Raw genomic sequence first — 13774 nt, forward strand, 5'->3', positions numbered from 1 at the left:
CCCAATCCAAGATCATCCGGATCGGCATGTACAACGACAGTACGTCCGAGAATGCTCAAAGAGCCAGCCAAAGAAATCTGCTTGTCACTGATGTCCACTTTTGCAACGCCACTGGCATCTGCAACAACATTACCCAAATCTCCAGCATGTCTTTCAGAGGCATCCGGACCGCCATGTTCCTTCTTGTGCGGGTTAAAATGCGGTCCAGCCGAAGTACAGCCATTAGTATTGTCGCCAAACTCATGAATGTGAAAACCATGGTTACCCGGTTTCAGACCGCTTACTTCACCGGTGACTTTAACCGGGTCTGAATCTCCCTGCAATGAAAAGCATGAGCAAAATGTGTGTGAAACAAACACGTTAGTGACATTGATTATGGTAAGAAGTTTAATTTCAAGACTATCAAATGAAAAAAAAAACTATTTTTGTCGAACACTTGTTTAAAAACATATTAACACTATCACAGAAAAACTGATATGAAAAAAAAATCCACCTTAAACTTTATCATTATCATAAGTGGATAACGGTTAAAAAGCCTGACATCAAATTATGTTTCTCTAGTTGGTTTAGTATTGAAATCATTTCAGTTACAAATCTAGTTTAACTAACCCATGCTACGCAAGATACTGACGACAATCATTACCGAATTTCAATCTGTTTACACGGAAATCTTTTGTTCAATGTACAAAAATAACTGACCCGGCCAATATGCATCATAAACCGAAACGTGTAGATAGCATGAATGTGCGAATTTATATACCTATTTGTCGCGTCATCTTCAAGTAGCACAAAAGGACAACTTGAAGTATTGAGTTAGTTTTGCACACGGCTCCAATAACGAATTAACGAATGATAAGAACAATCAAAAATAGCTCTATAAACTTCCGCACCATTTTCAGCAGTAAAACCGAAAAGTACTTCAATTGAATGCAAAAGTGAGAACATTCTAGCACTGCGGTTATATAAGATAATGATAAAATACATATTTATATGCACAATAAGTTGATTGCAAATAACTGTTCTATCGGCAATTTCACTTACATTCTGTTCAAAATAAATGGTGCCCTTGACATCGCCACTCAGTACGCAAACAGCTTTAGCCGGCATTTTAAGTTCTTTGAAACTGTTCACTGAAATGTATTAGTTCTGAACGTTATCCAATGCACTTTTTATCTACGCTAAATGCAACCGAGTGTGCTTTAAAGCTGTATTTATATACCTTAAGATCAATAAAAAAACGAGACAAAACGGTTTCGCTTCCTTATGCCTTCACAGTGAATGAAGAAAGACGATTAAATTCAGAGATGCCAGGTAAAAATTTTAAATATCTTGAGACAGGGTTGCAAAAGTCTGAATATCCGGAAAAAAATCTGCAGTAACCCACTTGTACGTGGCGGGCAGATTTCCCCTCAGACGGCTGGAAGAATTCCGGCAAAAGTCTGGCAACAATGCAACAACCGTTTCCGGCAGAGAATTTCGCCTAGCGGTTGTTAACGGTTCTTTTCTGTCGAATTCTTGCCATACAAGATTGGCAGAACCGTTTTGAATCGGTTCTACAGCTTAAGCGACGACACGACCAGACACTCCGAAGAAAAATCAGAATAAAAAGTGTTCGTAAGTGATATACCGCCAGTTACCACAAATGTAGCGACCCCTTGATAATGATAAATATAATATTTTTTGGCAACACTGTTTAAGTTGCTATGAATTAGTTAAAAAGGAGTCCCAGAAAAAATAAACAAATTGTTTGAGAAATTTGTGGAACATATCTCTAAATTTTAATTTTCTGCACACAGCTCCACTTCCTGAGAGCATTTCAAGAATATGGATCAACCAAATCGACGATTCTAAACGCTACCGCAATATCAGTGAAAGCTATGATAAAGGTGAGTGCTCAAATTTTATTGGTGTGTTTTATGAACCTTGAATCTACGAATTCTTTGGTATGTAAACATATCGTCATAACATTCCAAATATCTTTGATTTTTTTCATTTAGCTGATACAGATTTCTTTGTGTTTTTCCGTCTTTTTGAAAATGCAGCTAGAAATGGACTTGAACAGTCTGCATGTACAGCAGCATCGCAAAGTGTTTCTTCCGGAGGCGTTTAATGTAATGCAACTGAACATATCTCTGCACCATCTTACGGATCTCACTTTTCCATTCGATAAAATTATTTGATAAATAGTTGCAAAATCGTGTATTGTATAAATTTTGTAACTTTTTAATACCCTTAAACCCAAACAGTAGCGTCAGCGTTTCGCTAACCGACCGGCAACGTAAGTCAGCCACCATTAAGACAATTAATGAAAAACATTCACCTGGGATAATTTTTAACTGTTGTGGAAAGAAACGAAAAAAATCAATCCAGTCATTTTTCATTAAAATGTTGGTTTCTTTCACCCATTATTTAGCAAATAAGAAACGTGTTCGTAAGGAATGTCCATGAAATAGCAAACAAAATTATGGATAATTTCAAATGAAAAACTGCATTTCAAGAAGACACAGTATTCAATCAACATTTGGAGATGATCTTAAAAATGTACATGTATATTTTTACTAATATATCCTTGCTACCCATTTTTGTTTTGATTTGGTTATCTTCCTTTATCTATAGTCAGAGACTTTCGATAATTTCAAGATCATTTTGTTTATTTATTTTGTATGTCCTTTCGCTGCAATCAAACACCTTTTAATATATCATCATTCATCGTTAGTAGTATGAAACTATTGTTTTGAGTGCGAAATACCGTAGCACACACACACACACACACACACACACACACACACACACACACACACACACACACACACACACACACACACACACACACACACACACACACACACACACAGAGAACCAATTGGCCAATTTTTACCCCCGAATTGTGAATTGACACGCAAAATGGTGTATCATTTTTTTCTTCATATTATCTTCGATTATCAAATCAAAACCACTTGCTTGCTGGAGCACTTGCAAATTACCGCGAGAAGACCATCTTTAAGCCGATCGGTAATCCCAATTTCATTTTTCCGAGATTTGACATACGATTCGGAATTGGTTTTGTTTACATTCTTCATAGCTTTGTCATGTCGTCGCTCTAACTATTATACGACAGCTGATAGAAATTGTACTGCTAGGAAAAATCCAAGACACGGTGCAGTACATTTGGGAAACGAATTTTTATCAGCCATTATTTCTAGTAGATACAGGATTCCCACTAAAATTGAAACAAGCCTCTGGCAGAGGCCATAATCGTCCTCGACCGTCTTGTGGAATGGCATCAAAATATGTTTTGTTTACATTCTAAAATCTGTTTAAAACCAGTAACCAAGGTTATGGTAAATGTTATTCAAAATCAATAATACATCAACTTGTGCTGCCAGATTCAACATTTTTTCAAGAGATTTCGTTTTGACATTACCAGTTACTAAGGGGTAGTTAAATTTACGATACAGTTTCGATAGGCGAGTGGCAGGTCGTGTCGTCGGCTTAAGCGTCTTGGTTTTATTTTTTCAATAAAAAGTACATATGAAAGGCAATAAGTTATTGCCCTTCATATATACTAATCATGAAAAATGTTATTGCCAATAACATTGAATCGACGACACGACCAGGCACTTCGAAGAAAAATCTACATGAAAATTGTCCGTTAACGATTCACCGCCAGTTACCATAAATATAGTGACCCCTTGAGAATGATCGAAATAATCTTCTCGAGCAACACTGTTCAATTTACTAAAAACAAGTTGCTATGGAGTCCACGAATAAATAAACAAACGATTTGAGAACGTAGATACGTGCAAGCGTGCATAACAGGTTTGAAATGTGAATCAATTTGCCTTTTGGAATAGTTTAAAAAATTATTAGTGGTTCAATAATGTAATGTAATGGCTCCCAATAAAGGTTTACTATCACCAGTAATCTTTCCAATATATTTTAACTAGTAGACATCTCCTTGTTTCAGGCGGTAGTGGAGCCTCTAAGAAGGTAGTTGCAAACTGTTTTGTAATACATTAAATTCATTGTTCAGAATTAAGAACAATTGTCTACAATATATGGAAATATATGAGATATACAACAATTGCCAATTGACATAAGTTGGAAATGCCATCCGAAAAAAATGCCACTGTTAGTTCATTCTCTTTGGATTCATTTCTTCACCGAATAACCTCGAGATTTCCATCAATATATTTTATCCTGCCGTAAACTGTTTAGTGCAGTTTTCAATAATTTTTTTTAAATTAAATCATCCTTGAGTAGATAAGCTTTTGCTTTTTCAGTCGCTAACTTACGCGTCATTGTGAGTAATTTATTCTCTTCGCTCGGTTTAGGTGGTGATCTAGGATAACGATTTCTACCATTCATTTATTTCGCATATGAAAAATGATTCGGGATTTGTTTTGTTTACATTCATTTGGTCTATAATATACAGTAACCAAGGTTACAATAACTATTATTCAAAATCAATAATCTATCAATTTGTGTTGCCAGTTTTAAAAATTTCTTAAGCAATGTCGTTTTGACATTACCAGTTACTGAGGGGTAGTTAAATTTGCGATACAGTTTTTAATAGCGAGTGGCAGGTCGTGTCGTCGATTGAATTCTCACTACAAAACATACCCATATTTCTATCTCGTTTACCTCGTCTAAAGATTCGTTTCTTGTATGTACATGTGGGATTGACGAATATCAAATGAAGTCGAAAAAAATAAAAAAGAAGGAGGAGGGAAATAAACAGGACACGTACGGCGAAATAATGATGCAATTTCGCCAGGACAATTTTGACAGCAGCCGGAATGCAGCCAGCCTTCTGACGTTTGCCAGAATTCCTCACAAGCGGGAAGCAAGTATGTCTTTATTTCTCTATACGATATGATAAGCGACCCTTACAACAGTCATTAAAAATGTCATTACTAAAAAATAATGAAAAATAATAATTTTAATGAACGTGTATGGTGCAGTAATGACGAGATTTCTATCAAATTTGAAATACATCATTACTTAGTCATCATTAAAAATGACAAAAATAATGCTCGTGTAAGGGCCGCTATACGCTGAACTAAATTGACGAGCAAAAAAAACAGGTCGTGGCAATTTCGAAAGTCTGTAAATTTTGACAAAAATCTGCGATAAACTAGATTTTCAAAAGGCTGCACAACAAAAAATCTGGCATCTTTGATTAAATTACAGAATCTGCTAATCTGATAGTCGATTTTGAGTGATGTCGATTATACATCAGAGCTGCCAACTATTTTTTTCATAAATCTGTATTTGGCGGGAAAAATCAATCTGTACAATATCTATCTCGAAAAATCTATTTAGAGAGGACTGGTTTTGCGAGCAAAAAAATGAACAAGGTCGCTCCACCTGGCGTAACCCTACACTCAGAAAAATGTTATGGTACCAGTTACTATATCATGGATCTTTTTGACCATGCGAGTATAGTGGTTTTGAACCGACAATACAATCAGGTGATTTCAACAATGGTCAAGTTCGTTTTTGCTATATAAGGCTTTGCCTCTTGAGCAGTAATATTGAACAGTACATTGTCTGAATAACTATTATGAATATGATGGTTAGCGTAATCACGACTGCATTTTTTTACATTATTCATTTTGTTATAACTAGAGCCATGGTATTTTTGACTTTTCATTTCTAGTTGTTTCGAAATTCAAAATAATGGTTGATTCGACAATATTGAAATTCGACAATATTGATTTGAAATGAATTTAAAATCCTATTAAGTACTAGAAAAAATAAGAAAGTTTGTTAATGATCTGTTTTATTTTCGAATTAAATTTTATAGTATTGCCCATGTTGAAGTAACGTGTTACTGCTTGCGTGGACGCATCGGAGTGACATCGATCATCGTAGTAGTCATGTTGAGGTGTGGATCAACACGGACCGTCGTACCGCCACCGCAACGCTACTGATTCCACTGCTAATGTTTTTCCAGTTCCATCGGGAATGGCGATCTTTGACTCAGGGTCCTCATCAGGAAGAAATCCTCATGCTGTGGTGGCAAACTGGAAACTGTCACTTCAGCTCAGATGGAGACATCAGTTCAATGCTGCATCACTCATTACGCCGATGTCTGGTGAAAGGTTGATGATTGACGTAGAAGAATTACTGGTTGCAGTTGCTGATCCAGGAATCTGGATCACTATCCAGTGAACTATTTCCCGGAACAAGAATGAGCAGCTAGGACGAAATCTAGAGCCGAGTCAAGAAGTAAACCTCAACACCTGTTAGATTACCGCACTGAGATATTTTGCTATTTCTCTATTCATAAAGCGCTCAAATTTTTCCTCGCGACCTATAATTTACTAATTTTTCGTATACAAGACGTCCATTTACATAACTGTTGCAACCAACCAAACGGCAATACTGGCAACCCTGCCATTATGCTCTCGATTGACAGTTATGCTGCCACTGCGTTGACACATATGCTGCTGTCATGAGATTGCCGCCAGTCCGGCTAGAGAGAGATTCAGAACGGTTATCTAACAGTACAGGCAACTTCTTTTATTGTGTCTTGTGTAGTATGTCTTTATTAAGTATTAAAGTATAGTAGTTCAGTTTTAAAATGTGTCTATTTATTACTTGTCTGTGAGGACACTCAAATACTGTTCTCTGCTGTCCAACCACACATACACAAAATGCGACAATAACGATTCGACTTCACTGAAAACAAACCGTTATCGGCGAAAACGTTGAGAAGTTCAATTTCAACAACGGAAACGAGTATGACTATAAAACTTACATTAATAACCTTCAAGACCAATGTAAATGGAAAATTATGCACAAAATACAAATACTTTGCATCCATCACTCCAGTTATGTTATACACGTACGAAATTTTCAGCCATACTGAAACTTTTGTATGCCCAATAAAAGAATAAATGCACACTAAGATTCGATTCCGTTGTTCGGTATTTTTTTTAATGAAAACTTTCGGTAATCGATAGAAATTACCGATATTTCGGTAAATGAACTTCATTTTACAACAATTATGCAAATTTTTACCGGACGATCAGTTTTACACAAGTTTGCATTACAGAATTCTGTAAATAGATATACAGTTCATACGGTAAATCTGAATAGTCGCCGAGTACGGTAAAAACCATACCGTCCGTATGGTAAAATTATCTCCCAATAACCGAACTTCTGTGAAAACTGATTGTTGTGAAACTAACGGTCAAACAGTTATTAAAATTTTCAGTGTCTTTTTATTAACCGAACGAAAAAAATCTTTAAGAGTTTATCGAATGGATTGAGGTACAGGTGCAAACGATTTTAGAACAATAGAACCACTAAAAGCTTTTTGTTTACTTATAGGAGGAAAAAAAATTGTATCACTTGTCCACTTGCTGCCTACACAAATCGTTCGAGGGAAATTTCTGGTGGACACGATGGATCGTGCAGTGTTTTGGAAGACGCTCATAATTCCGGTCAGCCGGAACATCTGACCTTTTCTTTCGTGGAATAAAACTATAGCCACAATAGGCTGGAACTTTCGTTTTTGTGGTTTTGTGTTGTTTTTTAAAATCCGAAAATCCAGAATTTGAACCAAAGGAAAACAAAGAAAAAAAACCGAACAATCAGTTAGATTCATTTGGTTTATAGTTTACGGTAGTTGTTTGACAGTTCAGCAATTACCGAACGATCGGTAATCAATTCAATTACCGAACTGATTACCGAACATTCAGCTGTTGAAAATTCGGTAAAAAATTATCGAATTCTGCGAAAATTTTTAAGTGTGCGCGTTTATTGACAATTTGTATAGTCAGCTTAAATAAAATACATAGTCGGTTGAAAAACACTATACCACAGACTAACAGACATGACAGTATGAGTAAATTCTTATAAAAATAATTTTTCGTGATGCACTAGTTCCACCTATATTGAACTGCGCGAACTATTTACTATCTGTACACCCCTTGTGTTAAGTAAAAATTTTTTTACTAGTTGGTTTCCCCTCGTTTGTCAACACCGATCAGCTGCTTGCAGGGATGCCTGATTTCATCAAAATATTTGAAAATGAATCGTCAAAATAAATTATTGGATTACGTTGATAATATATTTAACTTTTTCGCGATGTTGGAAGGTAACCATTTATTTGACTCAACGTTGTTCATCTAAACTATTTTTTTGTGTTGGTAGTTTTCACCCAAAATAAGTGGCGGCAGACCAGAAGCAAGTAAATATTGTAACAAAACGGGTTCAATTTGGTATTGCGTTGGAGGATGAGAAGTAGGCACAAATATGTATTTAGTTTTGGCAATATGTATTAAATCTGTATCCTGCATGAAATTCGCATGGACGTATACAAATCAATACATTACAGGTAATTCTGTATGAATGGCAACTCTGTTGGTAAATGAAAAAAATAAACACAGTTATAGATGACAGACAGGATGTTTTTGATAGGGTAACGTGGCGCCATCATGACACATGTGAGTACTGTCCCAACTAAAGGAATATTGGAAATGACCGTTAAAATTATTGAAGAATCTAATTTGAGTGTCCTGTCTGTTAGTCTGTGACTATACTATCATGTAGTTACCATATAGATTCTGTTCATATGAACAATATGAATAGTATTTTCAACGTTCACAATCTTCACAATGTACATTGTAAAGAAGAACATACTGATATGGTAGCAATAACTACTGGCAATAACATTTTCCATGATTAGTATATATGAAGAGCAATAACTTATTGCCTTTCAAATGTATCTTTTATTGAAAAAATAAAACTAAGACGCTTAAAATGTAGAACCGATTCAAAACCGTTCTGCCAATCTTGTATGGCAAGAATCCGACAGAAAAGAACCGTTAATAACCGCTAGGCGATATTCTCTGCCGGAAACGGTTGTTGCATTGTTGCCAGACTTTTGCCGGAATTCTGGCAGAATTCCGACAAAAATGGCTGGCAGGCATAGCCGGCCGTCTGGGGGGAAATCTGCCAGCCGCGTACAAGTGGGACAATTGATGATATGTTGAATGTGATGCCGTGCGATGGCGTTGCTAAGCTGAAGATTGATTTCGCTCCAAGCTGACAGGGTCTGCCGGAATGCAGCCAGTCTTCTGACGGTTGCCAGAATTCCTCACAAGCGGGTACCATCAGGATTATATTAGGTTTTTTACCATCACTGCTAACCTCAATCGGATGAACACATTTTGACAGTTCAGCAGTACTGTTTGTAAACAGAAATTTCTTTTGTTTGTTTATTGACAAATTGGATCAGACCATTTACGGTCCGTATCGCCTAAGTAAAGTTTTAAAACATTTGTTCACGATTGAATACGGTTCCTTTTTGATATTTATTAAATAAAAATGACTAGTTGCAAAGTGTAAAGATGATTGTTTTAGATGTGCTCTTCGATTTTTGTTTAAGCTTGTTTGTAAACAGTACCGCTGAACTGTCAAGGATGATTACTTGTTCATTTGTGTCGTCACGATAAAAAACCTAATTACCATGATATTTTTTTAGTGTAAAAATGTGAATTTCAACAACTGCCCCTAATGAAAGGTTATGCGAGATGTTTGCAAAGTGACATTTATATGTATAGTAGTTTTCGTGAATGTGTTTGCCGGTTGAACAATAAAAAAATCTGTTATCGTACCCTATCGTTCCTATCGAATCGCACGTTCATTAGTTGTTTTGAACATGTTCCGGCCTGCAGGGTTCTATTCTGATTCTGATGAGGATTCGGAATTCGGATACGATTTCGGATACAGCAAATCGGAAGTAAAAATACTATAAAGTAAAACTAGTAAATATATTAAAATAATTATTTCAGTCAGTGAAGCAAATTGATAATAAAATTCCACCAACCGCAAATACAAACAACGATGATGCCTTATATCAAGCCACTGTCGATGGAAATTTGGACGAGGTTCAACTGATTTTAGAAGCGGACAAATATCTGTTGAACGGCTGCCTGCGACATGGCTGGCCACTTCTGCTATTAGCATGTAACGAGGCTCAGTATGCGATTGTAGAATTCCTTCTGGAAGAAAAACGAATCGATGTTAATCAAAATTGGGGTTTGAAAACTGCTCTCATGGCAGCCTGCGAATCAACACGTAATTCCGAGGATGTACTCAAGTTGGTCTCACTGCTCTTGGAGTTTGGAGCGGTCATTAATTGTACCGACAGCTATGGAATGACTCCGTTAATGTTTGCTATCACGAATGGGCACACGGAGGTTGTCAAACTGATGATAGATCAAGCCTCGCTTGAAGCAACTGATAATGAAGGTTTGACAGTATGTTAATGAATGTCGTTTGCTGATTTCGATTTTTCAATAACTACGTCTATTATAGGCACTTTTCCATGCAGTGAACAGTAATCAGCCAGAGGTTGTTAAACTATTACTCAAATCCGGTGCCTCGACTGATATCATCAATCGGAGAGGTTTTACTCCCAAACAGGAGGCGGAATTCAAGGGGTACCAGGAGGTTGCTCAATTATTTCCAGCCGATCAGGATTTTTATACCATACCGAACAAATATCTCAGTTACAATCACTATCGAGATCTATGCTACGGTGAAACGGAAAACGATATGCCCGGATATCATCAGGAAATTGGACTTCTACTGTTCGGATCGTACAGTGAACAACATTTGGGTGTGTTCGCAAAAGAGGGTTTCGATTTGATGCAATATCTAACCTTGACTGACAGCGAGTTGAAAGATCTGGGTTTTCAGTTACCCTTCGAAAGAAAAAAGATCTTGTTTGGATTGCTGAAATTTCATCGGCAGACCTGGAGCAAACGGAGTATGAAAAAATTCGATAAAGATTGTGTTCTAGAGTAAGTACGATTATAAATTATAGGTCAATTCAAATGTTTAAACAATGATGTAATGCTGATAACGCGTTTGGCTGAATATTTGCAATTCTGAAATATTATTACTAAGTAATTTTTGCTTTCAGCTCCTATGACTTGTTTGAAATGCTGGGCAATCACTTGAAGCATCTTACCGTAATGCAAGCTTCATTGGTATACGTTGCGCAAATGAAATCACTCAGTGGTGGAAATGCTGAACTTGGATCACTGTTAACAAAATGTCAAATGAAGCTGGAACCGATGAGACAGGCCGTTGCTTTACTAGAAAAAGAGATCGAAAAAATTCATCGGCTATCAACGCGCCCAGTACTGCACATCGATGCCGATACTCCTCGCAATCAGAAAAAATGGAAAGGTTGGTCGACTACCCGCGTTATATTCATCATCGTGATCTCTGGTGCTCTGACGAGTTTGGTTCGTTTTCTAAGAAAATGATTTGAAATCAAGTACAATTAGGTAATCAATGTGAAGTATAATAAATGTTGAACATTTGGTGCAACCGAAATTTACTAACAAAAACAATTGGCTACTTGTTTATTAATAACTTTTAAGGGTTAATTAAATAATTTCTATTCCATTGTGTAATAACGTATAGTTTTATAAATGTTAAAAATCGGCAAACCCTAAATTTGTTAACGATAGCAACTGAGACCTCGTTAATTAATTACTTTCAAGATGCGCCAAACTACGCATGGAAGCAAAGGAAATTCATGCACACGTGAGAAGTGTTTAGCATATGTTTGCCATATCCCACCTAATCCAAAAGTGCAGGTTTCAATAACAGGTACTGGATCGTCGGTCGATCAAGCAGTCAGTATCGATTGTGTAACGTGAATGAATTTATCTCTTATCTCAAATACAAATGCAGAGTAGCATTGAGGTATATGACTGTTCCACTAAATATATGCACTACTTTAATCAAACTGCATGATTGCAGCATCAGAAACTGCGTGGTGCGAACAGGCTCCAATCGGTCGATGATTGGGGCATTGGTGGAACAACAAATCATCGAAGAAGAGTGGCCTATTACGAGCCAAATGATGAAATCCTCACAAACCGAGACTCCTGGACGGGAAAATTTGACTTTCTACTATCGTTGATTGGTTACTCGGTAGGACTTGGTAACGTATGGCGCTTTCCGTACCTTTGCTACAATAATGGTGGAGGTAAGTTATGTCACCAGAAATGCCAATTTGTAATTGTGTGCAAGCGCATGAGTTTGAACAATTTGTGTTAGTACTCATAAATAGTCCCTTCTAAGCCAGTTGAGCTTGGGTTTAACGCAGTCGAAGAGTGAAATTTCTCTTTAATAAAGGGTGTTACAATAAAAAATTGGTTAACATCAATTTGTCGCATATTTTTTCATTGTGCATAACCTACTATTTGATTTCGACATTCGCTCTTCATTTGTTAAAGTGACATCGAAGCTAGTAGGGTAATGCGTAAAAATCGCTAAAATCCAAAATACTCGCACTCCAAATTGTTGAATCAACGGTCGCCAAAGTAAGAAAAGTGTTTGGAAAATGAAGAACCACTCATTCCGGGATGTAGCATGTAGAACACATTAAATTCATGAAAATATACATTTGAATTTGCACATGAAATCATAAAACAAATCGCTTTGATTATGTATTGAAATGAAGTATATTAAATTGAAGTGCTTATTGCATATGGATCGATCATGCAAATTTTTATCAGTGTACAATCGTGAACCGAGCAGAAAAATCTCGGTTAATTTTTCAAAAGGGCGTATAAGCAAGTGATAGTTTCTCTTTGTTTACTTTCTCTTCTATTAATTACCAAGCGGTTTCCACGTTTAACACTCAACTCTTTGCATGAAATGATACCCGAAACTTTCGACTTTCAAACAGAATAGTGATATCAAAGAAAATCTTTTCAATCCCATCACAATAATCGAAAGGAACAGTGATTAAAGCGAAACCGTCACTTGCTTATACTCCCTAATGAAAAATCAACCGAGAAATGAGCCGGAGTATCGACTTACAAAAATATGGTGACTGCAGATCGTGACGATGACTGAAACAAATACAATCGCGAATACAATGGTGGATGCCGTACATGAAGATGCTGACGACGTTGTTTAGCTGCGTGATACAGGATGATTGAACCTACGTCAAAACATACGAGGTCTGTTCAAAAAGTACCCGGAATTCTCATTTTTCTAAAAAAATATTTATTTATTCGTCTACATCTATATGGTCCCCTTCAAAGTAATCCCCCCTATATATAATACACTTATGCCAGCGTTTTTTCCAGTCTTCGAAACACCCCTGATAGTCACTTTTTGTAATGCTCTGTAGCACTCTCAGCGATTCTGCCTTTATCTCTTCAATCGATGAAAAACGCTGTCCTTTCATGGGTCTCTTCAACTTTGGGAACAGGAAAAAATCACACGGAGCGATATCTGGTGAATAAGGAGGTTGGGGCATGATTAAAGTCTTGTTTTTAGCCAAAAAATCACGAATAAGCAACGATGAATTCAGCAGTTTTGGAACGAATTTTGCTGCCACTCGTTTCATGCCCAAAACATTTGAAAAAATATGATGGCATGAGCCAACTGATATGCCAACTTCATCAGCAACTTCTCTAATAGTGATTCGGCGATCATCCATAATCATTTTTTCCACTTTTCCCACATTTTCATCGATTATTGACGTGCTGGGTCGACCGGAGCGTTCGTCGTCTTCAACGTCTTCGCGGCCATCTTGGAAACGCTTATACCACTCGTAAACACTTGTTTTTTTCATAGCAGACTCACCGTAGGCTCTCTGTAACATTTCGCACACTTGGTTACACTTTATTTCATTTTTCACGCAAAATTTAATACAAACCCTTTGACTCTTCAATTCTTCCATTGTTTAAACTAACAAAAATCGCCGAGCTAAAAAAAACAC

At 36.7% G+C, this 13774-nt stretch overlaps 3 protein-coding genes across 7 annotated transcripts in view; 2 read left to right on the forward strand and 1 right to left on the reverse strand.

Annotated features, from left to right (window-relative positions):
- The window catches only part of LOC131435521 (superoxide dismutase [Cu-Zn]), a 2158-nt gene extending 836 nt beyond the window's left edge, over positions 1-1322 (reverse strand). The window contains exons 1-3 of one of the 3 annotated variants that reach the window (XM_058603513.1): positions 1220-1322; positions 1042-1130; positions 1-317 (exon numbers count right to left, since the gene is read on the reverse strand). The exon at positions 1-317 is cut by the window's left edge and continues 279 nt beyond it. In XM_058603513.1, the coding sequence (XP_058459496.1) occupies positions 1-317; positions 1042-1107 (383 nt within the window). In that variant the 5' untranslated portion in view covers positions 1108-1130; positions 1220-1322. The other 2 variants (XM_058603512.1, XM_058603511.1) reach the window with 2 other exon arrangements.
- A 7827-nt stretch (positions 1323-9149) lies between these two features.
- LOC131435858 (ankyrin repeat, SAM and basic leucine zipper domain-containing protein 1) lies at positions 9150-11641 on the forward strand. Of its 2 annotated transcripts, none has more exons than XM_058604096.1 (5): positions 9150-9757; positions 9810-10277; positions 10336-10823; positions 10946-11315; positions 11535-11641. In XM_058604096.1, the coding sequence occupies exons 1-4, from the start codon at positions 9677-9679 to the stop codon at positions 11292-11294; spliced, it is 1386 nt and encodes a 461-aa protein (XP_058460079.1). In that variant the 5' UTR covers positions 9150-9676; the 3' UTR covers positions 11295-11315; positions 11535-11641. The 2 variants fall into 2 exon arrangements, with proteins under 2 accessions (XP_058460079.1, XP_058460080.1); XM_058604097.1 differs by lacking the exon at positions 11535-11641 and having other exon boundaries at positions 9166-9263; positions 9500-9757; positions 10946-11417.
- Positions 11604-13774, forward strand: part of LOC131435857 (sodium- and chloride-dependent glycine transporter 2-like) — a 28801-nt gene continuing 26630 nt past the window's right edge. The window contains exons 1-2 of one of the 2 annotated variants that reach the window (XM_058604094.1): positions 11604-11739; positions 11797-12025. In XM_058604094.1, the coding sequence (XP_058460077.1) occupies positions 11722-11739; positions 11797-12025 (247 nt within the window). In that variant the 5' untranslated portion in view covers positions 11604-11721. The remainder of the gene's footprint in view (positions 11740-11796; positions 12026-13774) is intronic. The other variant, XM_058604095.1, reaches the window with a different exon arrangement.

The sequence above is a fragment of the Malaya genurostris genome, chromosome 3, assembly GCF_030247185.1.
Source record: "Malaya genurostris strain Urasoe2022 chromosome 3, Malgen_1.1, whole genome shotgun sequence".
NCBI classification, from domain to species: Eukaryota; Metazoa; Arthropoda; class Insecta; order Diptera; family Culicidae; genus Malaya; species Malaya genurostris.

Bases quoted from the DNA above. Each gene is read 5' to 3' on its own strand.
- LOC131435858 (XM_058604096.1), top strand. From the start codon at position 9,677: ATGTTCCGGCCTGCAGGGTTCTATTCTGATTCTGATGAGGATTCGGAA. The intron at 9,758-9,809 runs GTAAAAATACTA...TAATTATTTCAG, and splicing joins TCGGATACAGCAAATCGGAA to TCAGTGAAGCAAATTGATAA. The intron at 10,824-10,945 runs GTAAGTACGATT...TTTTGCTTTCAG, and splicing joins GATAAAGATTGTGTTCTAGA to CTCCTATGACTTGTTTGAAA.